Source organism: Notothenia rossii (genome assembly GCF_949606895.1).
Source record: "Notothenia rossii genome assembly, chromosome: 5".
NCBI lineage: Eukaryota > Metazoa > Chordata > Actinopteri > Perciformes > Nototheniidae > Notothenia > Notothenia rossii.
Genome location: NC_136903.1, coordinates 40,469,397 through 40,495,199, shown reverse-complemented (window position 1 = coordinate 40,495,199; position 25,803 = coordinate 40,469,397). Strand labels below are relative to the sequence as shown.

Here is a 25,803-nt window from a genome sequence, read left to right as displayed (position 1 = left end):
GTGTGTGTGTGTGTGTGTGTGTGTGTGTGTGTGTGTGTGTGTGTGTGTGTGTGTGTGTGTGTGTGTGTGTGTGTGTGTGTGTGTGTGTGTGTGTGTGGTGTCTCCAAGGTGTGAAATCTTGGAGGCATAAGTGTCACACGCAAGTAACTCAGTGTTCCCAGCTGTTTAGGCTATCTTCTCAAATATGTTGATTATTCTCTTAAAAGGTCGAACAAGAGAGAGGCGTGGCAGAATTGACATGGCAACTCTCCCTTGAAGTCAGAACCTCTGGCTCTGTGACTTGTGATGTGAATCCTCCGGCCGATACTCCTAAATAAACCATCAGAGTTTGACATCAAAGTTCCTGCTCATCCCGCGTCTCCTTCATGAGTCGGTGACTCCCACTGCATTGCTACACAGAAGTTTCCCCCACAAATATAGATATGATTCTTAATGAGAAACAGAAAATAAAAGTTGCTGCTAAAATAAAACGTATTGCTTGAATTGGAAAAGAGAGAAAATCACTTAAAACTTTATTTTATTTTATTAACTAATTCAACATCCAACTGAACACATTGTACTAATATATTTTTAATCAAAGCACGTCACAGCAATTAAAGCAGCTGGATATATGTTTAGCCCAGTGTGACCCTCATCAAGCTAGATATTAGTTTTCATCAATTTGAATGTGAGTGGTTTCATGTTGTTTGCATCAGTGAGCAGAGGGGTAAACAGCCTGTATGGGTTTTATTTGGTATTACAGACAGCCTGAGAAAACCTACCGTCTGTTGCATTTGATTATAACTGTGTTTTAAATAAGGCATTGCATCAGATCATCATGTATGTCACAGTGTTCTCAATAAAAGATGCGGGCCCCTTGGTAATTAGGCCGACATCTTTGTTTACTTGATAAATAATAAGGTCTAGTTTTCCTTACCGTAGATGCATCTCAGATTTATAACCTGGCAGCTAACCCCCCCCCCCCTTATCCAGGGGAACTTGCGCCCCACTTCGGGCGTCCTCTGGTGGGAGTCTTCCTGCAGGGAACCAGGGACCCGGACCCTGGCGTGCGGGCCAGCAGCCTGTCTAACCTGGGGGAGCTGTGTCCCCGGCTGGACTCCGCCTTGCCAGCGCTGGCCCAGGAGGTGAGAGGAGGTTTCAGCAGGGGACAGTAAACACACCGCCAGGGCTGGGCCCTGTATACATCAATTTAGCTGATGCTTTATCCAAAACTACATACAATAAGTGCATTTAGCCATGATGAAACAAACTCAAAATGCAAGAATCCTGCAGCTACATTAGCTTTCAATAAGCCAAAACCTTTGTGTAATAGTGCATTGGCTTCAACTAAAGCAATCCTTCCTAAGTGCCTCATACAGATGTTTTTTTTAATTGTTGGCATAACTACATCAAAAACAGGCAGGTTGTTAGTCTGCACTGGAAGATGTATAGACATTCTATATTTTATTTGTATATCATACATAGTCGAAAATATTGTGATATGTGATTTTATCCATGCAGTATCACCCAGCCTAGCTGCAGCACATTGTGGTTATAAGAAAAATCTGTCTTTCAAACTGCTGCGCTGTGTCTGAAATATTTTATCAGAGCTCTTATCTATTAATGGATTTCGTCTTTAAATGTTCCTCCGAAGTGCACCAATATGATGCATTTATTATTAAAATGTAAAAAATCTAAGTTCTGGCTCTCACCTCAGCAGCTGATTGGTCTTTGTGATAGATGGTGCTGTAACACTTACCTGACATAATGATTCCATTATTAGCTAATTGCCTATGACCTCATGTTTATACCACTGTAAATATATAAGTTGTGTGGGGCGACTGGCTGCGAGGGACTGCAGTCATCTTTCAATCTGAAGGTCGTGGGTCTGATCCCAGCCCTGTGCAGTCAACATGTGGATGTATCCTTGGGCAAGATACTTAACCCTGAGTTGTTACCAATGGCCAACAGTGCGTGTGAATGTGTTGTATGATTGTTAGCTTACTTGAGCACAAATGGCACATTGCACTGTATGAATGAAATTGTTTGGGGATCGTAGACTGGATAAAAGGCTATATAAGCACAGTCCATTTACTGTGTGTGTGTGTGTGTGTGTGTGTGTGTGTGTGTGTGTGTGTGTGTGTGTGTGTGTGTGTGTGTGTGTGTGTGTGTGTGTGTGTGTGTGTGTGTGTGTGTGTGTGTGTGTGTGTGTGTGTGTGTGTGTGTGTGTGTGTGTGTGTGTGTGTGTGTGTGTGTGTGTGTGTGTGTGTGTGTGTGTGTGTGTGTGTGTGTGTGTGTAGCTCAGCTCTTGTCTTACTGCTCTGATAAAGACAGAGAAGGAGGCGGAAGTGAGGAGAGCTTCTGTCCATGTCATCACCCTGCTGCTGCGAGGCCTCAGCGACAAAACTACCCAGGTATTTGTGCGCCATTTATTCTTCATCAAACCATACATACTGTACATTTCCCCAACCACACATGTATAAACTAGCTGGAAAACGATTATAATTTTTTATTGTGATTAATCGCATGATTTTCTGCGATTAATCGCATTGTTATTTGTAAAATTCAATAATGAATTCAAAAGTAGTTTATCTCGATTGTATTGCTATATGAAGTAAACAAGTACAATAACCATGGCGACCGGTCCACACCACCTCTTTGCACATTCTATATTGTCATAAAAAATACTTTAATTGTATACGTATATTTTTCATAGGTAAATATGATATAGTTGGTGTCAGTAAAATGTAGGATCTCCAGTTAAATATAGATTAAACTTGTGTTACGATGTCTAAAGCTACTGATAAGTCACGTGTTTTCAGCCTGGGGTGCAGGAGACTTTGCCCGTTGACCCCTATACATCCATGATCGACCCTCGTTAGAAGTAGGGCTGTCCCGAATACCATTGTTCGGGCTCAGGATATTCGGCCCGCGCGGGTGGGGGGGGTGCGTAGTAATCAGCAGCGAACCGCTTCAACACGTGTATTTCGGTTTTATTTATTATTAATCTGGTCTTCCGAAGAGGTACAGAGGAAGCTGGAGCACAATCGGCCATTGTTGTTGTTGTCGGTGTCAGCTGTGAGGGGTTTCCGCGTGGTTTGGCTTTATGAAGCAGGCACGCAAACGGTTACGTCATGACTCAAACGATGACGCAATGACGCAGCACCAGTCGGACTCTGGGCGGTGTGAAAAGAGCCGGAGCTAAACCGAAGAACCGGTTCTGAACCTGAAAAGCTCTAGCACGGAGCTTGAACCGGAGTTGCATTGGTGTGAATGAGGTATTAGTTAGTGAGTGAGTGAGTGACATTGAGTGAGAGAGAGTTGGACGGAGACGGAGGCCCAATTCCAATCCACAACCTACCCCTACACACTACCCCTCCATTTGCGCATTGTCACGGAGGGGCCGCCACATTAAGTGCTGTTCCAAACCAACGAGTGTGGAGGGGGAGTGGGTTATCAAACCCTCCAATGCCCCTTTCACACCAACGCAGTTCCCGTTCTAGCTCCGTGCTAGAGCTTTTCTGGTTCGGAACTGGTTTCTTCTTTTCAGCCCCCTTTTAGTTCAAACCGCCCATAGCCCGACTGGTGCTGCCGCAGCTGCGTCATGACGTCACCGTTTACGTCGCTGATTTTCTCCCCAGCGGCGCCCACTACAACAACAATGGGGGACTGCGTCGGGTCGATGATCGTGTTGCTTTTATGAAGCCGGATTAAATTAAATAACGACTTCTCCAACCTTGTACTTTTCTCCAGAGTGCCGTGGTTCATTGTTTATTCATGTGTTTCAGCGGGATTTACAGCCCGCTGCAGTGCGGCTCGTCCACTGGAGTTTATTCTCCCGTTAGCTCCGGGTTGGTTCACACGGCAGCGTCCGCTGTAAAGCATTCACTGTCCGACTGTCACACAAGTAGCTGATACATATCCCCAATTCCCCATAAGTGAATGTGTGTCAGTCTGAATTGACGCTGTTTGGCATCACAGCGCTGTTATGAAAGTTTCTCTGGTATAAAATAGGTGATGTTAGCATAGCAACCGAAGCTAAACTGACTATAACTTGACTACTTGTTGCTATTATATTGTGGCACATTTTAACGGCTTATTTTTCATTATGATTCTACTTGTGACAACCTGTGCAGCCCATGTATTGATTCCATCCGATAGCTGCTATAATACAAATCAAAACGTCTGCCCCCTTCACAATGATCAATAACAGCAAACGGATGGTCAAAGTAAGGTACAAATAAACAGAATCACACAAAGCCTGGTTAGTGTTGCCTGACTTTATAAAGTGTGTGTTTTTTTTTTTTAGAAGTGTGTGCTTGCGTTCTAGTCACTTTGTTCAGCACTACTGCTTGATACAACTTTTATTTGCCATAATCACCTTTAACTGTTGGCTCAGGTTAATCTCGCCCCCCTCCGACGTAAGCGTGACGTATGCGGTTCTTGCTTCTAGACCGACAATTTTTTGGTGCTTGAAACAAACTGGATTCCGTAGCTTAGAGGCGGCTCGCTGCGGTGTGAACAGGAAAAACCGGTGCTTTCAGGCTCTAGCTCCGAACAGGCCCTGGAACCGCGTTGGTGTGAAAGAGGCATCACAGATAGTCTGCATCGCTGTGTGTACAAATGTGTACAAATAGTTCCTGCAAACATCCACTGAAAGACTGTAATGTTAACAACCTCATGGTAACCTCATATTTTTTTAACTTAGGATCATACCTGTGTTTAGTCTAGTTGTTGCAAAAGCTATGAAGCTTATAAACATCAGGTTTAAAACTAAAAGAGATTACAAAAAAGAACACAATTAAAGATGTTTTATCTAGTTTTATTTGAGTTATTCATTTACATTCTTTGTCCAAGAGATGCTTATTTGAAACCGTTGTTACCTATAGTTACTGCATCTCCTGTTTCTGGCGGAGAGAGGGCATTAATATCAGACCAAACTGTGGGAGCTTCATGGGTTTTCATGGCCGAGCAGCTGCATCAAGCCTTACATCAAGCACAATGCCAAGCATCAGATGTAAAGCACGCCGCCACTGGACTCTGGAGCAGTGGAAATGTGTTCTGTGTAGTGACCAATCATGCTTCTCTATCTGGCAGTCTGATGGACGAGTCTGGGTTTGGCGAATGCCAGGAGAACGTTACCTGCCGGACTGCATTGTGCCAACTGTAACGTTTGGTGGAGGATTGATATTAGGCGCTTTCACACCGGAGCACTTTTCCCAGGAATAGTTCCGATAGTTCCTGGGATTTTGTGTTCACACCAAAAAGATCTGGAACTAGAACTTTTTTTTGCAAACCTTTTCACCCCTTTTTAGTCCCTGCTAGAGAGCAGAACTGTGGGAGGGCAGGGACTTTCCTGGGGAGAAAAAGGTTCCAATTTCTGATTGGCTGTGCGAATTGCAAACCACAACCCGTAAAACTCTGAAAAGTTTTTGTGAAGCCGCCATTTTATTTCCTTTCTCTCTCACCAACGGAGAGAGACTAACTTATGGCAACACAAAATAAAACGTGGGATCGGTGGAGTGATGAGGAGGTGTCGGTGCTTCTGGCAATTTACCCGGGACTTCGAGTGGCAGTATACGCCGTGAAGTTGTTTGCGGCCTGCCAGTAAACCTAAAACTGAAGAAGAAGAAGAAGAAGTGACGTCAGCGGCTTCATTTGCCTAATCCTCCCTCAGGGACTTATTCCCGTGTGAACGCGATTAACTAGGACAGTTACTGGACTAAAGAGTTCTGCAGGACTAAGTACTGGGAACTAAGTACCGCAAAGTACTAGGTGTGAAAGCGGCTAATGCTATGGTTGTTTTTCTGGGGTTTGCCTAGGTCCCTTAGTTCCAGTGAAGAGGATGGTTAATGCTTCCCAAGTCATTTTGGACAATTCTATGCTTCCAACTTTGGGGAAACAGTTTGGGGAAGCATGACTGTGCCCCAGGTGGCCCAATACTTTTGTCTATATAGTATCAGAAAACTCTAAAAAGCATGAACAAAAGGGTCCACATGGAAAATGCTATGCGGCTAGCCATGTTTGGGAAAGTAAACACAGCTGTCAAACGTAATGAAGGCTACAGGATAAGGATATGTAAGCATAATAAGGAGATTGACAAAAACAGGCACGTCCTTTCTAAAATAATAGACTGTATCTAGTTCTGTGGTGCCTTTGAGATAGCCCGGCGTTGTAATATGACATATGTTTTTACTTTGTGTATACGTTTGCTTACATTTTGGTAGAGCCGCCCCTGGAGAAATATGCACCAGCCACCACTGACAATAACATTTGGTTTGCAAACACTTTAAACAAATAAGGTGCTTTGTAACAGTAAGATTGCATTTACAAAGTAGCAGTTAAAATATTTATTGTCAATCTCAACTTAAACATGAGTTAATATAATCAAATAAAAATTATAAAGCTATTGTGGGGGAAACTTCTGTAGCAATGGAGAGTCAGGACTCAAATGGCTCATTTCCACTACAGGGCCTCGCTCGGTATGGCTAGGCCTCGTTAGGCCTTGTTAGGACTGGCTCACTTTATGCTGCGTTTCCATTACAGTTTAGTAGCTGGGGCAGTAACTATAGTAACGCAGTATAGGCGGAGCCATGACGTCATCTTCAATGAGAACCACAGAAAAACAACACAGCTGTTAGCTCTCAGAGCTCACAGCTCCTCATATCTGTTCAGAAACTAGACAAAAGTTAAACAAGTACAAACCACAGACTGTCTGTGTCATGGCGAATACAGTCGCTGGTTTATTTATGTCTGTATAAGCCGTTGTTATGAGTGGACGGTCGGAGCATATACTGCGTTAGCTTAGCCGATCTCCATTCAGAAAACACGCATTTTAAAAGGTTTTTTGCCTGCCGTCTGTCTGCAGACTTGTCAAAGCATTAATTCATGGTTTTTACTAACCGGTATCAGTATGTTGTTACTTCGGCATCATTTTGAAACGTGTATTACAATTAAATCACGGTCAAATATGTTCATCTTGTTGTAGTTGTAGCCCCCTTGCCAGCGATTCTCTCTCTAGTTTAGCATACTCAGTCCGACTCAGCCTGGTTGCTGGCCCGGAAAGAACCTCGATTTTCTGGGGCCAGAAAAACTGTGAAATAGTACCCGCTAGCCGGAACTACGCCAAGTGGAAACGCAACCAAAAACGGGCCGGGCACGCTTAAAGCGCCCGCCGCGCAGTAGTGGAAATGTGCCAAAAGAGACACGAGGAGAGCTGGAGCTTTGATGGCAAACACTGGTGGTTTATTTGGAGCTTCAGCCGAAGAATTCACAAGACATGTCACGGGCCACGAGTTGATCACATTGTGGATGCCACAATCAATTCTGAAGAATCCTCCTGTAGCTCCAGGTTTTAACTAGTTCACAGTAGGGGTTTCACCAACTAATCGACTAGTCGACTAGTCGACTACCTTTACCACTAGTCGGCGCTGTAGGCCCTAGTCGACTAGTCGGCGAAAAAATGGAGGTAAACGAGGTGCTGCAAAATGCTTCAAAACACGTCCGACATTCTTATGTATGGCAGTACTTCAACGAAGATGTAACCAACTCCACAGTGAAGTGTCAGTTGTGTACAGCTGTATTGAAGTACAATACAAATGCATCTGCTATGCGCAACCATCTGAAGATGAAACACCCGCTGCCGACAGCTAGCACTAGCAGTAATGCTACCACCAGTGAGCAACGGACCGGCGTCAGCACTGAACAGAGGCAACAGTGATGCGGATGATGAGCTACGGGATTACTGCCAGTGGACACCGCATATCCCCACAATGGATAATCCACTGGAGTGGTGGGCAGAAAACGTGCACCGCTTCCCCCGCTTTCGAGGAGCTACCTAGCTATTCCAGCCACAAGCACCCCGATTGAGAGGGTTTTTTCCCTGGCAGGCAACACTGTCACCCGAAAACGATCAAGCCTCTTTCCCTCACATGTCGATGCGTTGGTGTTCAAACCAAAAATATGGAAAGGTGGACGTTATCGTGGAGGACAGCGAATAAAGTGTTGCGCAATGCGCTGTTGCGCACTGGATTTACGTGGCATTTATGTAAACAAGAGTTTTTTGCTGTCGATTTTGGTGAGTCCAGTGTTTGTTATTTACTCAGCCATGTAACACAAATTAAAATGCAGTGTCTAATGTTACTGTATGAGTTCCAATAGAAAATACAGTTGTAAACCTCTCTTTGTGTGTCTCTATTATGACGTAACGACTAGTCGACTAGTCGACTACTATTTTGAAAAACTAGTCGACTAGTAAATATTGGTAGTTGTGAAACCCCTAGTTCACAGTGTAATAACTCTGCTACCCACACCCGCTCCCGAGACCACATCACTCCCATCCTCCAGAACCTCCACTGGCTCCCCGTCCGTCAAACAATCCACTTCAAAGTCCTCCTCATTACTTAAAAAGCCCTCAACAACCAGCCCCCCCCCCTACCTCACAGACCTGCTGCACCACCACACCCCATCCCGCTGCCTCCGCTCATCAGAAGCCAACCTCCTATCCATCCCCACCCGCATCAATCACCGGACCTGGGGGGACAGAGCCTTCTCCGTCGCTGCCCCCTCCCTCTGGAACTCACTCCCACAACCCATCAGAGACTGCACCGACCTCACCACCTTAAAAAAACTCACAAAAACTCACCTCTTCAATCTGGCTTTTCATGTGTGATTGTTTTTGTATTATTTGACTTTAACTTTAACTATATATTTATTTGTTGTTCCTTTCTTTTCTTTTCTTTTCTCTTCACTATTATCTGTAAAGCGTCTTTGAGCACATGTAAAAGCGCTAACAAATTAAATCTATTATTATTATTATTATTATTATTAATAATCAACATTCTTCAATAGAAAGACTAATCAGCTGGTGAAACTAAATCACATTTGTTGTCGCTTATGGCTCGGGGTCATCTACACCCTGAGAAGGATGTGCTCAGGTGTCCCACAACAATAACTATCTCTGACCGAAAGTTGCCCGGTCATAAACTGGTAACAACAACAAAATGCTAGGGCAGCCCCTCCTTAAAGAGCAACTTGCAGGTTTAAGACACCAGTGAATAAATGTGTAGGAAAATGATGAATACACTAGATTTTCCCCAAAATATACAGAAATATACACTAGTGACATCTGGCATCGTTTTAGTAAGACATTTTCACTTCCGCGTAAAAAAGCCCCCGCACGTGACCTCCCGCGTGTGACGTAACATGGGGGAAACAAGGGGGAGAGCGGCCGGTCTAACGTATGAATAAACATGGATCACAATGCTAGTTTTGACACAGAAGAGGTTGAAAATATATATTCGAATGCATATGATTATAATTATGAGCCTGCTAGGCGTCCAAGAGACCAAGAGCAGCCAAGGATTAGAACAAATAACGGCCATCGGAGAGAAATGGAGCTTTGGTGTGTGGAGAACCAGTGGAGAACAGAGCAGCTGTCTTGGTGAGTGACCGGCGTTAGCATGTTAGCTATCGTAAGTCACATCATAACATTGTAAAGTTAGCAATCATATATCAGGCTATAACTAAAGTAGTATTGATAATATAGTAACGTTACTGGCAGGACTGTTGATACTGATCCATAACAGAAACTAATGCGCAAGTATCAGCCGTATCTCGCGTTACCTAATGCAACTCCACACTGACCGGAGGGGGGACGCGAGATACGGCTGATACTTGACGATCTGGCGGAGAAAGGTTGTGGAGCCTCCGTTGATATGCCGTTGTAAATGGCTTGATGGAAAGCAGGTGTGTAGTCGGGGAGGGTGCACAGCTGATTGCAGCAGGTGAGTGGAGGTTGAGCCGGGAGGCAGGAGTGACAGCCACCACGCCCACACAAACAACACAGACAGAGGGAAACAAACAAACACAAAGGAGATTGCTGGAGCAGTACAGCCACCACAGCGTTACCTAATCAGGGTGTCCGCGGGGTATTAAAAAGTATTAAAAGTTGATAAATCAATTTAGCGAAAATTAAGGCTATTAAAGTATTAAAAAGTATTAAACGGCATTTTCTAAGGTATTAAGAATGCCCACAGCAACGACAACATGAAACACCCTTTAATTTACTGAAACGACATGTCGGGAAACCCCCCAAGGCGGCCCCATGCATAGCGCGCCGTAAAATGCTGCTTCTTATTGTAAGTTTCGTTGCCTTGCTCCGCTCTGTTGGGGGGCACTAAACGACTACGGTAACGATAACAGGTCCCAAGGTGGGTAGACCGGCATACGCAACGCTCTGGGGGTCCAACGGCTCCATGTGTAAGCCCTATATGATCATTTTCTGATAACGATGAAATAGCCCCGCCTCCCTCTCCCCACGTCTCCTGCTGCTGCTGGGCTGTCAGAAGAGGGGGAGGAAAAGAGAGGCAGGCACCGTTTATTAAATATTATTATACAGACAACAGAGTCGTTATCAATTTGTTTTAAAGCTCAATAAATAACAAAGAAGACCTCTGACCGGCACTTTTCTAAATTTTTACGGAAGATTTAAACTTTAACGGAGATGTTGACCGGCCAAACATTTTTTTAACGGAAACTGCCGCACGGTCCCCTCGTTCCTTGGAAGAGGCGGAGAGGTGGGTGTTTTTCATCTGCTGGTGGACTACCTGAGAGATATACAGCAGGAGAACACGCCGTCCACCGTGGAGAATAAACAGAAGGGCAACCATGCTCCGGGGTCTTCTTCGCTGCTTGTGGTGTATTTTGTGGCGGCAGCAGCGCCACTTACAGGCCTGGCATATGTACTACAGCGTTTCCAGCATTTCCAGCGGTCTAGTGTGAACGGACACATTAATGAATCGAATGCGTTTTATCGTATGCGTCCTTGTGGGGCCGGGGTCTAAGCCAAACTATATCCGGTCACAGAGATCTGCTATTTTAAAGTAAAGTCAACACCTATCATACTTAAATATAGTCTATATTAAGAACGAGAAAAGTCTTAACATATATATCCTTTTTTGTAAACATATGACAAATGTGTGAGGGTGATGACGTCAGAGCATCGTCCTATGTGCCAGGGCTTAGCCCCGGACAGCCCCAGCCCAATTTAACCCCTGGGTATTTGTGAGGGAGCTCCTATATGGAATTACCCCGCTGAAGCTCACCAAAGTTTAATATATTTCATAGTTCCAACTTCTCATTCATAACACTCCGTTCGATGTCTCACTATGGGATGCGCCTCGTCGCGGAGCAAACAGAAGCATCAATCTCATTACCCCAATCCTGATTGGCTGGTGATCTTGACGTCAGCGTCAGGGAATCCACCCACCCTATAAGTAGCTTGCGCCACGTCGCAGCGTCATTCAAACACCTCTTCTCGCTTCAGAGCACATCTCGATAGATCAGTAGCCGGGCTAGCTTAACAGTCCACAGACTGAACCCAAAGCTAACTTTCGGTCGACTGGCGCTCGCCGGCTACTTTTGTGCTTCGCAAGAAGACTGTTAATCTACCTCGCCGTTTCTTTCTTCCGAAATAAAGGTACGGTTCTGATTTTTCAAGCTAGTAGAACACCTGTTGCTAGCTTGCCTTCCCTCACTACCGACACCACGGTAGCGAGGACGTTTTTTCTTTTTTCTCTCTCACACCAGAGGAGAAGAAGATAAAAAGATATTAACACACCAGTTAATATTCTTTGAGAATAAAAATCTACACCGTTGCTTTTTCTCCGGATTAACGACTGGTTGTAAGAAAAGAAAATTCTCAGCAACGTACCTGTTACGAGCGGGTCCTCGCCACGCCGTCGCCATGGCGAACAAGATGGACGCTTCTCTCCCTCACACCAGACGAGCCAGGGACTCGGAGGCTCGGCTCTGTGGCTGCGGGTTGAAGATATCAGGCACAGACTCACACCAGGTCTGCTCGTCCTGCCTCGGGCTGGAACACGCCCAGGATACTATCGACAACCCCGGCTCGTGCGGGCATTGTGCCCGCTTCACCATTAAGAGCCTCCGCCGACGGCTAGCACGCCAAACTAGCTTGTCGGGACAGGATTCCCTCATGTCCGCTGATTCGCCGGCCGGCAATCAAGACATGGGGGCGTCCGCCGCAGAAATTAAGCCCCGCGCTGTGTCAGGCTGGGGCTCAATAACAGCGGCAGCCGCTGAACCGGAGCCCCGCGCCGTGTCACGCTGGGGCCCGGTGGCGGCAACAGCCGCGAGAGCGGAGCCCCGCGCTGTGTCAAGCTGGGGCTCCCAACTGGACCTCACCATGGTCTCGCCCGCGGAGGATGTCCTGGAGTTGGACTACATTGAGGACGAAGAGGATGCCTCTGAGTTCCTCCTGTCCGACTGGGATGAGCAAGAAGATGATATCTTCGTGTCGTCAGGTCAGGCTGCAAAGCCGGGAGCGATGGCTGCTCTCCCGGGCGATAGCACACCAGCTTCGCCCTGTCTGAGCATGGACCTGCAGGCCGTTTGTCGACGTGCCGTGTCCAGGTTGGACATCCCATGGCCTGAAATGGCCAAGGAGACCTCGAAGTCTCGCTACGAGGGGAAGAATTTGCCCCAAGCAGCGAGGATAAAGAGGCAGCTCCTTCCAGTCTTCCCGGAGATGCCTCCTCCCTGGACTATGACGGTATGGAGAAGCTCGGCCTACTCCGCTTACCGCCCATGGAACCGCTGGTTGCAGCCCACCTCCAACCGAGGCTGGCTCCGACACCGAGCAGGAACCCCACGCTACCGGTAAAGGCAGACCGGTTCCAGTCAGCGATGACGGAACGGGCCTATAAAGCCGCAGCGTTGTCCGCCAGGGCACTCAACATATCCTCACTGCAGACCGCCTACCAGGCGGAGCTCTGCGAGGACCTGTCGAGCAAACCTGGGCCGGCCGTGTGGGACGAGATCGCAGCGATCACGGACATTTGCCTCCGTGTGCAGCGCTGTGCAGTCCAGGCCACGGGCAAAGTAATGCGCATAATGGTGGTACAGGAGAGAGCCAGGTGGCTCAACCTGACCAACCTCCCAGACCGGGAAAAGGAGGATGTTCTCGACATGCCTATCGTTCCCGGCTCCGCTCTAGTCTCGATGCAGCGGAGATGTGAGTTGAAAAAGAAGGAAGACGAGGCCCTCCACCTCTGTCTCCCCCGAAGGGTCCAGCCGCTACCTGCAACGGTCTCGCGGCAGTCCTTCGCCCAAGTTGCCTCACGTCCTGCCCGGCTCAAGATACCAAGGCAGCAGAGGCCACAGCCCGCCCCGTGTCCCCAGCCCAGGCAGGAGACGAGGGCGAGCTGGCCGAGAAAATCTCCGGTTCCCGCAGCAGCCGTTCAGGCACAGCCGACCCAGGTTTTCGGCCACCAGACGAGGAAGAAGAAGCGGGCGGCCTGACAGCCTCTTCTCCTCTCCTCGGTGATAGAGCTGGAAGTTCCCTGTTCCCCAGTTCCAGATGTGTTTTCGGGGTGCCACCATGCCCCCATCTTCCCGCCACCTCGAGTGATGCCAGAACGTCATCCTCAAGTTCGCGCCAGAAGGGAAACGGACAGAGACAGCGAGTTCTGCTATCTGCCTAAGTCACAAAAACACATGTCACAAATACCATTGTTTTCAAATAAACCATTTTCCACTGTCGCATCCAGGCTTCAAGCCGAGGGCACAGTCCAAAAAATTGAAAAGAAAAACAATAAAACAATAAACAGTCTGTCACCTGTACCTCTTTTGAGAGCAGCTACGGCCTCTCTCAAAAGGCGGATAATAGACGGGTCTGTGAAGGCACCACCACCACGCGCATGTGCAGTGCCGGCTGGGGCCGTGAAGGCACCACCGCCACGTGCATGCGCAGTGTCGGCTGGGGTTGTCAACCTGGGGTACCACCGTGTTCAGACACTAGAGGGCCCCATAACACAACAAATAGAGACTCAGAGGGAAAGAGACGTGACATCTCCGCTCGCTTTAAGGAGCGAAAGGTGGAAGATGCTCACAGCTTCTGCTTTGGTTTTCAAGACAGTAACACGGGGCTACAGGCTCCAATTCGCTGTCACCCCCCCTCGCTTCTCGGGCATTCTGTATTCACAAGCCCGTGTAGAGACAGCCCATATTCTTGAGCGAGTGGTTCTCTCGCTACTAGAAATGAAGGCTATATCTATAATACCCGCCGATCAGAGTCAGAACGGCTTTTATTCCAAGTATTTCCTCATTCCCAAACGGGGAGGGAACGGAATTCGGCCAATACTAGATTTGAGAGCTCTGAACAAATATCTCAAAAGATACAAATTCAAAATGCTCACTCACACATCTCTGCTAAGTCTCGTCCGACAAAACGACTGGTTCACATCAGTCGATCTGAAAGATGCGTATTTCCACATCCCAGTATATTACCCACACAGGAAATATCTGAGGTTCGCCTTTCACGGTGTCTGTTACGAGTACAGAGTACTTCCCTTCGGTCTGTCTCTCAGTCCAAGAGTATTTGTAAGATGTACGGAAGCCGCGATAGCCCCATTAAGACAACACGGTATTCGCCTGGCAACCTACCTGGACGACTGGCTGCTTCTCGCACAGTCGGAACAGGAGGCTATTACGCAGACGAATGTCCTCGTAAAACACCTGCTCGACCTGGATTTCATAATAAACACAGAAAAAAGCATGTTGTGAACTCGGTGCCCTTTACAGCCCGCCTGTCAGCAGAAAGAGTGAAAGCTTTCAGAGCTTGTCTCGCTCATTTCCAGCTGCGCAAATATGTTCTCTTCAGGTCATGTCTGCGGTTACTGGGGCTCATGGCGTCAGCCATCCTGGCGGTACGACTGGGACGCTTACACATGAGGGAGTTTCAGCGCTGGGTAGCCGCCCTCAGACTAAACCCCGCGCGTAATGGCGCGCGCAATGGCGCGCGCAGAGTGATGGTCACAGTGAAATGCGTAATGGCACTGCGCCACTGGCTGCACCCGACTTTTCTAGTACGGGACGTGCCTATGGGTGCTGTCCTATCGCGGAAGGTGGTCACCACCAACGCATGTCTGACGGGCTGGGGAGGTATTTACGAAGGTCGACCGGTGAGGGGTCTCGCACATAAATTACCTGGAGCTTTTAGCGGTGTTCCTCACCCTGAAACGCTTTCTGCCTTTTCTCAGAGGATACCATGTCCTCGTGAGGACAGACAATACGACCACAATATCGTATATAAACCGCCAAGGGGGTTTGCGTTCTCTCCAGTTACACATGCTGGCACGCAAACTGATCTTGTGGAGCTGCGGTCGTCTCCTCTCTCTGAGAGCGACGCAGGTACCAGGAGTGATGAACCTCGGGGCAGACCTGCTGTCCAGAGGTGTACCACTATATGCAGACTGGACTCTACATGCAATGGTTGTGAATCAGCTGTGGGTGCGTTACGGCTGAGCCGCGGTAGATTTGTTCGCATCAAAAGAAAATGCTCATTGTCAGCTGTTCTTTTCAATGCGCGATCTAAACGCACCGTTAGGCGTGGACACGCTCGCGCACGTTTGGCCTCCGGTCCTCCTGTACGCGTTCCCACCCCTGGCTCTGATACCCCCAACTCTGGCCAGAGTGAGAGAACAGCGCCACACACTGATCCTGATAGCTCCGCACTGGCCTGCAATGTACTGGCTGGCGGAGATTTATCAGCTGCTGTGCGGACAGCCGTGGCAGCTCCCGCTACGCAGGGACATACTGTCTCAGGCGGGGGGGCCGATCTTTCACCCACACCCGGAGCGCCTGGCCCTATGGGCCTGGCCCGTGAGTGGTACAATCTGAATACAGTGGGTCTCCAGCAGCAGGTGATAAGCACTATTCAGAGTGCAAGAGCTTCCTACACCAGGTCTCTCTATGACTGTAAGTGGAGGGTGTTTGAGGAATGCTGCCTTCAAAAAGGGCACATCTCTTTTCAATGTCCTGTTGGGGTGATTTTATCATTTCTACAGGACCTGATTGATAAACACAGAGCTTTTTCTACGATCAAAGTATACCTGGCTGCTATTGCTGCATGCCATGTGGGCTTTGAGGGTAAGACGGCTAGCCAACATCCTTTGGTCTGCCGTTTTATGAAGGGAGCTCGAAGGCTCCTCCCTGTTTCCAGGTCACTGGTGCCCTTATGGGACTTGACAGTGGTTTTAGATGGGCTCACTCGAACCCCGTTTGAACCTCGAAAGGAGCTGACATGAAGCACCTGTCACTGAAGACAGTGCTGTTACTGGCCCTGGCATCCGCCAAGCGAGTCAGTGATATACATGCGCTCTCTGTACATCCTTTGTGCACTCAGTTTGCCCCTGGGCAAACAAGAGTGTTGCTGAAGCCCAACCCTGCCTTTATACCTAAGATGGTTGGTTCATGTACCCCAATTGACATTGAGGCATTTCCTCCGCCGCTGTGTTCCTCCAGGGAACAGTGGCCGAATTTGCTGTGTCCAGTTCGTGCTTTACGCACTTATATGGACGGGTCAAAAGAGTTTCGTTGTAGTGACCAACTCTTCATATCCTGGGCTAATCCTCAGAAGGGCAAGCCTGTTACCAAGCAACGGCTCTCCCACTGGATTGTGGAAGCGATTGCTTTGGCCTATACGAGTCAGGGTTTGCAGGCACCTACGGGTCTGCGTGCTCATTCGACTCGTGGTCTGGCTACATCCTGGGCTTTGTTCAAGGGTGTTTCCATCCAAGACATTTGTGCAGCAGTGAGCTGGTCCTCACAGCGAGCTGGTCCTCGCCGCTCACTTTTGTCCGCTTTTACAGGTTAGACATCTCTGCTCCTAGTGTGGCCCGAGCAGTGCTGGGCCCCGTGTTGAGTCAGTGCTCTACCTGTTAAGTTCTGTTGGTTTGGTGATTTTCGAGATAAGCTCGTCTGGCAATACGGGAGCTTCAATATCCCATAGTGAGACATCGAAAGGAGTGTTATGAATGAGAACTATAGGTTACTTACTTAACCCCAGTTCTCAGAGTAAAATGTAGTGAGATGTCTCACCAGACGGCCCTCCTTGCTAAGGTGAAGCGAGAAGAGGTGCTTATTTTGAATGACGCTGCGACGTGGCGCAAGCTACTTATAGGGTGGGTGGATTCCCTGACGCTGACGTCAAGATCACCAGCCAATAAAGATTGGCGTAATGAGATTGATGCTTCTGTTTGCTCCGCGATGAGGCGCATCCCATAGTGAGACATCTCACTACATGTTACTCTGAGAACTGGGGTTACGTAAGTAACCTATAGTTTTGTCAATTGTTTTGTTTATTGGTCAGATACTGGTTTCTGAGGAGTTTTACTGGAATGAAAGAGCACAGAGTCTACACAGAAGCAACAAAGCAGCATACTGCATTAAACCTGACCTTCACAGAGAGGTTGAAGTTCATGTGGTCAGTAGTCTGTCTGCACTCTGTTTAGTTGTGCTATCTTACAATCAATATAGTAAATGTGAGGTAAAGTGTGTCGCCAATGTAACCGGTTAGAACTCGAAGTTGCGATGAGGTGTTAAAATGTATGGAAAGGGTCTTTAAAAAAGGTCTTAAAAGGTATTAAATTTGACTTCAGGATTCCTGCATATACCCTGCTAATGCAACTCCACACACTACGTCTTACGGTGCCGTGTACCGGAGGGGAGAGAGAGCAGCGAAGGGGGGGAGAGATGTAATACGGTTTCTTGATAAAGCTGTGGAGACGGAGTATGTGCTGCAGGGAGGTGGATGCACAACGCACCCAGGAACAAACGCTAGCTGCGGTCCTTTTCCCGTGAGGGAAACTGTGGACTCGATGCCCTGACAGGCTTGAGTTTGTGCAACCTGCACAAACACAAGCTCACCATGATTAGAAATGGTGAAATGCAATGTAAAATTACCAAACAAATACCAGCTCACTAAACTGCTCTAAACCACTCAAATCAACTACAAACTACTACCGCGGATTGGGCAGAGAACGAGTCCGAGAAAGTTAACTCCCCCATGTGATGTAATATGACGCGTTTGACGTATGACGTTAAAAAAAAGCAGTTTTTAGTAGCAGAGCTCAAAACGGCTCCTTTTCCTCTGAATTCCTGCCCTTATGTCTTGTAAAACATATCAAATCCTGCATTAACATTTTTAATTGTAATTTTCAGGCAAGGTTAAGCATAAATGTAGTAAAAAGAAAAACCTGCAAGTTGCTCTTTAAGGGAGATAGCGGCTGCCCAAGGTTGGGTATCTGCGTCAGAGGGCAAAAGGTAAACATGTATACAGAATTATTCCCTGACAGCTATTGCCACTGCCAGGGCATTAACGTTGTATCTAGTTTGTTATAGAAGTTCCCCTCAGAATCCATAGATAAGAAAATGTAACTTTGCAGTGGTTACAAATAACCCTGGTTCTATCAACTCCTCTCTCTGAAGAGATGTAACATTTCCATGTAAGAGTTCGGTACCTTCCTCCATGTTTCTGTCCCGCCACTTCTTTCTGTTTCTGTTCATGTGTAGTCTTAGGCCCGCCCCCTAGGCTCTCATTGGTTGAGACGCGTGATGACGCCCATCCTAAGCCAATACTGATCAACATCCCGCCCCTCCTGTGATCCATGGTCTGTCTGTATGTGTATCCAGAGCCATTGAGCCACGGAACTTTCTAAATAATAATATGCATTTTTTTTTTAAACTGTTAATGCGCGATAAAATAATTGTCGGTGTTAACTTGGCCAGCTCGAGTATAAAGATATACTGTGAACATGTCATTTCTGTCTTTTGTGTAGAACCTCGATGTCCTGCACTTGAGCTTTAGGTCAAGAAAGACCTGTTACATTTACATAAACAGAAACATTAAATGCTCATTGTGGCAGCGGGGTGTGGTTTGGGCGCTGGCTGCTGGAGTGAAGGGAGTGGCTCGGCCGGAGGCCAGACAGCTGATCGGAATCAGGTAATCAGTGCCGGAATAAAAGCATGTCGTAACCTGGTTCTGGTCTGTTTCGCAGTAGGCGGGATCCTGGAAGGTCGCCAAAGGACCTGTGAAGGTTCCCACCCGGGCAACGTTTGAGACCCGCGTATATTTTTGTTTGGAGTTAATAAACGCCTGTGTTCAACCAACCTGCTCTTTCCGTCCCTATTTGAACCCTGTGTGATGGTGGGGAGGGAAGGGCAGCTGCTCCAGGAAACCTCCTCCTCGGGGCTGGGACGGGTCTGCCCGCTGAGACGGCTTGTGGTTGGGGCTCCTCTTTCATGCTCCGCCGGGGAAGCGAGAGGTGGTCCTCCGCGAGGACGACGGCTGCTTCCAGGTTGGCGGGGCGATGGCACTGGACCCAATTCGCCGTCGAAGATGGCAGGCCGGCGATTAACTGCTCCAGTGCGACCTGCCCGACGACTTCCTCAGCGGAGCGCACCCCCGGCTGGAGCCAGCGGCTCGCTGCATCCAGGAGCCGCTGCGCGTAGGAGAAGGGCCGGTCAGCGTCCTCGAAGGGGAGGGCCCGGAACCGGCGGCGATGTCCCTCTGGCGTGCTGCCAAGCCGGTCCAGGATGGCCTTCCTCAGATGCCGGTACACATGCCGAGAGGCTGCTGGCAGGCTGTGGGCGGCTAGCTGCGCACTCCCAGATAGCAGAGGCAATAGCCGCGCTGCCCACTCCTCCTCCGGCCACCCGCACGCCGCCGCTGTGCCCTCAAAGATGTCCAGGTATGCCTCCGGATCATCCTCTGCCGTCAATTTCTGGAGGGCAATTGAAGGCTGTCGGGCCGGGTTGATAGCGGGATCGGCCTCCCGAGCGGCCGGACGCTGCAGCAGCTCCCGTAGGAGAGCCCGGTCCTCGCGCTGGCTCGAGGCGATCCTGAACAGAGCCTCGCTCTGCTGTCGCTGTAATGCTGTGGTGGTCTCCTGCATGTGAGCGAGACGTTAGAGGGCCTGACCCAGCGGGGTTTCTCCTTCCGACATGATGTCCCTGTTCAGGTGCCACTGTGAGCCTCTCCACTCACTGGGGCAGATATCACGGGAGAATTTGCTCCAGGCTCAGGAACGTCAGCAGCGCCTGTACAACAGAGGGTCGAAACTAAGAAAATTTTCACCGGGAGATAAAGTGCTTGTATTACTCCCATCCTCTAGCTCTAAACTACTCGCCATGTGGCAAGGACCCTTCGTGTTCACACGACGAGTGGGGGACGTAGATTATGAGGTGGTGCGTTCTGACACGGGGGGAGCAACACAGATTTACCACCTTAACCTCCTGAAAGCATGGAGGGAGGTGGTGTCGGTTTCTCTGGCCACCACGGTGATTGAGAGAGATGAGTTGGGACCGGAGTTCATTAGAAGCAACAAAGTAGCCCCGGTCTGTTGTGGCGACAATCTCTCACCGGGCCAGAGAGCAGACGTTGCTTCGTTGCAAAGGCAGTTTGCCGACGTGTTCTCTACGCTGCCAGGGCGCATCTCTCTCATACACCACCGCATAGAAACGCCCCCGGGCGTGGCCATTCGTTCACGGCCCTATCGGCTGCCTGAACACAGGAGGAAAATTGTTCAGGCGGAGCTTCAGGCTATGCTAGAGATGGGAGTGATAGAAGAGTCCACCAGTGACTGGTGTTGCCCCGTCGTGCTGGTAAGTAAGTCCGACGGGTCAATCCGGTTCTGTGTGGACTACCGCAGGGTGAACGAGGTGTCCAAATTTGACGCTTATCCAATGCCCCGGGTCGACGAACTCCTGGATCGGCTAGGCACTGCTCGCTTTTACACGACGCTGGATTTAACCAAAGGCTATTGGCAGATTCCCCTTTCTCCAGAGTCTAAGGAAAAAACGGCCTTCTCCACTCCGTATGGTTTATACCAATTCATCACACTTCCTTTCGGGTTGTTTGGAGCTCCAGCCACCTTCCAGCGGCTCATGGACCGGGTGCTGCGTCCCCACTCTGCATATGCTGCTGCTTCCTTGGATGATGTCATCATTCACAGTGAGACATGGGAGCAGCATATGCAGCAGGTGGGGACGGTGCTGGAGTCCCTGAGGCAGGCGGGGCTCACGGCCAACCCGAAGAAGTGTGCGGTTGGACGGAGGGAGGTACGGTATCTGGGGTACCACTTGGGCGGCGGGCAGGTGCGGCCACAGATAGAGAAAACAACCGCCATTTCAGCCTGTCTGGCGCCCAATACGAAAAAAGAGGTCAGGAGGTTCATGGGGCTGGCCGGCTACTACAGGCGGTTCATCCCGTCCTTTTCAGAGCTGACCAGTCCCCTGACCGACCTGACCCGAAAGGGTGCTTCAGATCCGGTCCAGTGGACGGAGCGGTGTCAGCTGGCGTTTGAGAGGGTTAAAAAAGCCCTCTGTGGTAAGCCGCTTCTGTATTCTCCTGACTTCTCTCTCCCTTTTGTGTTGCAGACCGACGCCTCGAACAGTGGGGTGGGGGCCGTTTTGTCCCAGCACGTAGAGGGGGTCGACCGCCCCGTACTGTACATTAGCCGTAAGCTCGCCCAGAGGGAGGTGAACTACAGTACGGTGGAAAAGCAGTGCCTCGCCATACGGTGGGCGGTCGGCGCCCTGCGGTACTACCTCCTGGGGCGCCCTTTCACCCTCTGGTCGGACCATGCCCCGTTCCAGTGGCTCCACCGCATGAAGGATGCCAACGCTCGGATCACTCTGTGGTATCTGGCGTTACAGCCTTTCAACTTCAAGGTGATCCACAGGCCGGGTAACCGGATGGTCGTGGCTGATTTCCTCTCTCGCTCGGCGGAGGGTGGGGGGGAGAGTCAGCTTGCGGCCGGCGGGATCCCGGCCTGGGTCGGGCGGTGGGGGTATGTGGCAGCGGGGTGTGGTTTGGGCGCTGGCTGCTGGAGTGAAGGGAGTGGCTCGCCCGGAGGCCAGACAGCTGATCGGAATCAGGTAATCAGTGCCGGAATAAAAGCATGTCGTAACCTGGTTCTGGTCTGTTTCGCAGTAGGCGGGATCCTGGAAGGTTGCCAAAGGACCTGTGAAGGTTCCCACCCGGGCAACGTTTGAGACCCGCGTATATTTTTGTTTGGAGTTAATAAACGCCTGTGTTCAACCAAACCTACTCTTTCCGTCCCTATTTGAACCCTGTGTGAGCGGAGAGGCTCACACTCATAAATCCTGTAAAATCTTAACAAATGCATTCCTTAGTTTTTGACATTGTATTTGACAAAAAGGAATAGAAGGGAAGGTGTCTCTTTTATTTATTATAAAAATATTTATTTTATTATTGTGATTAAAGAAATGTAATGATTGAATTGATTGACAGCGGTAAGCGTAGACATGTCTGTGTGTGGACTGCTCTAGGCAGGGGTCCTCTCTGTGTTTCAGAGTCCCAGTCTACCTGCGGGTCACACTAATGTTCTCACTGAGCACAGGAAGGAGACTCACTCGAAACACCATGTTTCACAGTCTCTGGTTCCTCTCGTGGTGCAGTGTGTTTCCTGTCTGCTGAAGTGTTGTTCTTAGATAGTCCCCTTGGCTCGGGCTGATCACATCAGTTCCTCGGCCTCCTAAAATAGACGCAGCAAGCCAGGCTTTCTGAATTCACTGATTACTGTGCAAGTCTGAAGGTTAGACATGGTAGCACCTCTGCCAGTTTATGTATTCATAGCAAAATATATATATATATATATATTTGTTGGATGTTTGAGGTTTAGATACACAAGTATTACTACAAGGTACTATTCATTGTGATATTGGCTCTTTTTATTGTGTGAACTAGTGATATAAGATTCATTAAAATTAGCATTATCCTTTCATTGTCGACACATCCATGCTACAGATTAAAATATGCATTGCTCTATTAATCAGCTTGTTGTTAATTCAGCTGGGAACAAAACACGCTGTCTCTCATCCTTGGACCACTTGGGTTACATACGGAAGAAAGAAAAGGAAAATCTTCCTCCTGTGGGGGCTCAGTGAACACGGCTGTGTGTGAGCTGCTGGCTCCAATGTGACGTGGCTCCTGATGACTCCTGATGCTCTGTGCAGCTGCTGGTCCCAGGTCAGGTCCTGTCATTACAGAGCAGCAGCAGCTGTTGAGGGCTAATGACCCACACAGTGACATGAGAACAGATGAGAGGGCCAGAGCAGCACCATGTGAGAGAGGTGGGGGTCAGGTGTGGTGCTGGTGTGGGGGGGGGGCTGTCTTCTGCAGTTCTGCATCTCACCTCTCACTGTTACTGACGCATTTTCCCTCCACTCTGTCAAAACAGATCTTCTGTGAAAGAATGCCCAAAATGACTGTTGTCTGGTTTTCTACAAGCATTTCTGATGTTACAAATTGTAGTGTGAACCTCTGTGACGTATAAATTGTGTATCTGCCTCACATCAAGTGGCTGTGTGCTTGACCTGAAACATTGGAAATGGTGATATCAGTAAGATAATACACCGTTAACATGCTCCTCTGAATCTTTTTATCCTGTAAGCAATCTGAACATGCACTGTGCAGTCCACCACTGAACAAAAGAAAAGTGGATAGGATCTAATAAAAGGTTTCTTTAATTGGAAGAAAATAAAGCATTGTTTACTTGGACATTGATCTGTTATTACTATTCTCTGGATTAAGAACTGATAACATGTGTATTACTATTTTAGAGGTGACATCTTTGAGTTTCTTGCTCTGTCTGAGTTGTAGTTTATGACCCATTATGAGACATTATACCTGGGGAGCTAGGTATTTTGCTGCTTGATGAAAATCAACCATTTGAACAGAATAGTGTCCGATTAATTTTTTTTAAATTTTCTTTCTGTCAAGTCAAATATAAGTGTGTATTACAATGCTATGCCGCTCGCATCGTTTCGCCGCACGCACACACAGCATGAACATTTGAACACAGCCTCAATCACCATCAGTTATTCATTCCTTTTCTCTTTTTCCTTTTAAGGATTTAAGGGAAAAGTCTTCATGTATTTACTCTTTTTTAAGTTTAAATATGGCAACAAAAGCCTTGAATGAGTTAAATAACAGTTGGATGTTCAATGCAATTTCTCTTTGCCAAGCTGCAGATTTATTTGTGCTTTGAAGTTTTTGTTGTTTTTACACCTTGACAGTTCATTTCCAAGTTTCCTTTTGCTTGCTTTGTACTCAAAACACTTTGAACAGTTATGTGGTTACATACAACTTGGGTCTTTTTGTAGAAGTTTTTGCTCATTAATTCTAATGATATACACCAAGTTAGTGTCCACACTTGTGTAACGCCTCCACTGTGTAATGAGCAGAGCAGTGAACCTCTGTCCGTCTCTCTGACTGCTATAGGTTCTCAGTGATATTCTGTTGGACCTGTACCGGGCTCTGAAGTGGGTGGTGCGCTCCGACCCGGATGACGTTGCTGTGCTCCACGCTCAGCTGGCTCTGGAGGAGCTCGATGACGTGATGAGGAGGTTCATCTTCCCTGAGCAGAAGCTGGAGAAGAAGATTGTTGTCCTGCCATAGAACTCAAATGGTATTTCTGCTGAACCTCATAGTGCATCCATTGTTTGGAGGTATAGAGGACTTTATTTGTATATTCTCTGCTTATAGGCAGCAGCAGTTCTGCCTCCCAGTAACTGCACCAGCAGGCCAAGTCCTTCCTTAAGAAAAAAGTCACCCTTTACCATTTACCGTGTTCTATTAGAATAGGTTACTTCTTAAATAAAGTTTTAAAAACATATTGTACTTCATTTTTATTATAGAGTATACAAAATTGGTAACATACTGTTTAACATATGAATATTGTCGCTATCTATCTGCTTAACACCTTATTAATAATCGCATGTCAAGAAGAAAATCGTGAAGCCATTATCATTGTTGTCAATGACAAAAGTAAGTGATAATGTGCAGCAAGGTGTTCATTAATTAATCACCAATCAGAATCCCTCTGATGGATTTACCAAAGACCTTGTGTATATTATTTGCAGTGTATTATTTTATGAATTTCTGGAGGAGATTTACCCAGTCCAACCTGATGGTGCGTTATGAGAAATGCCAGTGAGCCCCTTTTTTCTGCAATATGAAATCAATGAGGTACCCCTTTTGATCGTAGACAGTTCCTATTGTGAGGTTAGTTTGTGTCAAGTGATATTTTACAAACTCTTTGCAAGACAAGCTTGTAATACATATATCTTTTCACCTTAAAGGGGACCTATTATGCAAAATCCACTTTTTCATGTCTTTTATACATCACCATGTGTCCCCTCTGTGTAAAGAGACTCTGAAAGTTTCAAGAACAAAGATTCTCTCTCTTTTTGTCCTGATCCATTTATATAAAAACTAGGGCTTTCAAGTTAACACGTTAATAACAAAAAATTAACTCCACTAATTATTTTAATGCGATTAACGCATGTGTATTTTTTGTCCTCGTTCGCCCCGTAGTTTCAGAGCGCATCGAGTTTAAAATACCATATACAAGCTGACACACACACACACACACACACACACACACACACACACACACACACACACACACACACACACACACACACACACACACACACACACACACACACACACTTTGTATTGTATTATTGTATTGTATGAGAGAGGTTCCAGGTTGAATTGAGGCAGATATTTGTAATGTTCAGAGGTTGTTGTGTTTAATATTCATGAGAATATTTGTCATTGATCAAATTATAATAAAAAAACATTTGCATAAAGCATATTTGTCCACTCATATGTTGATAAGAGTATTCAAAACTTGAAAAATATCCCTCTAAGGAACATTTAGAACGGATTAAAAATGTGTGATTGATTTGCGATTAATCGCCTTTAAATATTTTATTCGACTGACAGCCCTTATAAAAACCTGTCTGAAAATGAGCTGATCAGATTTTGGCCACTTTATGATTTCATAACGATGTTTTGGCTTGTGTAACCATTAGCCAATCACCAACCAAGGTAACCCCCCCCCCCCCCCCCCCTTATCACCTGAATCTCCTCTAGAGCTCCATTGTGTTCTTTTTAACCAAATATCTCTCCTTATTTTCATCTAAAGT

At 47.6% G+C, this 25,803-nt stretch overlaps 1 protein-coding gene across 1 annotated transcript in view; it reads left to right on the top strand.

Moving 5' to 3' along the window:
- tango6 (transport and golgi organization 6 homolog) overlaps window positions 1-25,465 on the top strand; it is a 39,594-nt gene extending 14,129 nt beyond the window's left edge. Inside the window, exons 16-19 of the mRNA XM_079680482.1 lie at window positions 901-1,124; window positions 2,280-2,393; window positions 21,220-21,720; window positions 24,089-25,465. Of these exons, the coding sequence (XP_079536608.1) occupies window positions 901-1,124; window positions 2,280-2,393; window positions 21,220-21,720; window positions 24,089-24,265 (1,016 nt within the window). The 3' untranslated portion in view covers window positions 24,266-25,465. The remainder of the gene's footprint in view (window positions 1-900; window positions 1,125-2,279; window positions 2,394-21,219; window positions 21,721-24,088) is intronic.
- Window positions 25,466-25,803: the final 338 nt, after the last annotated feature.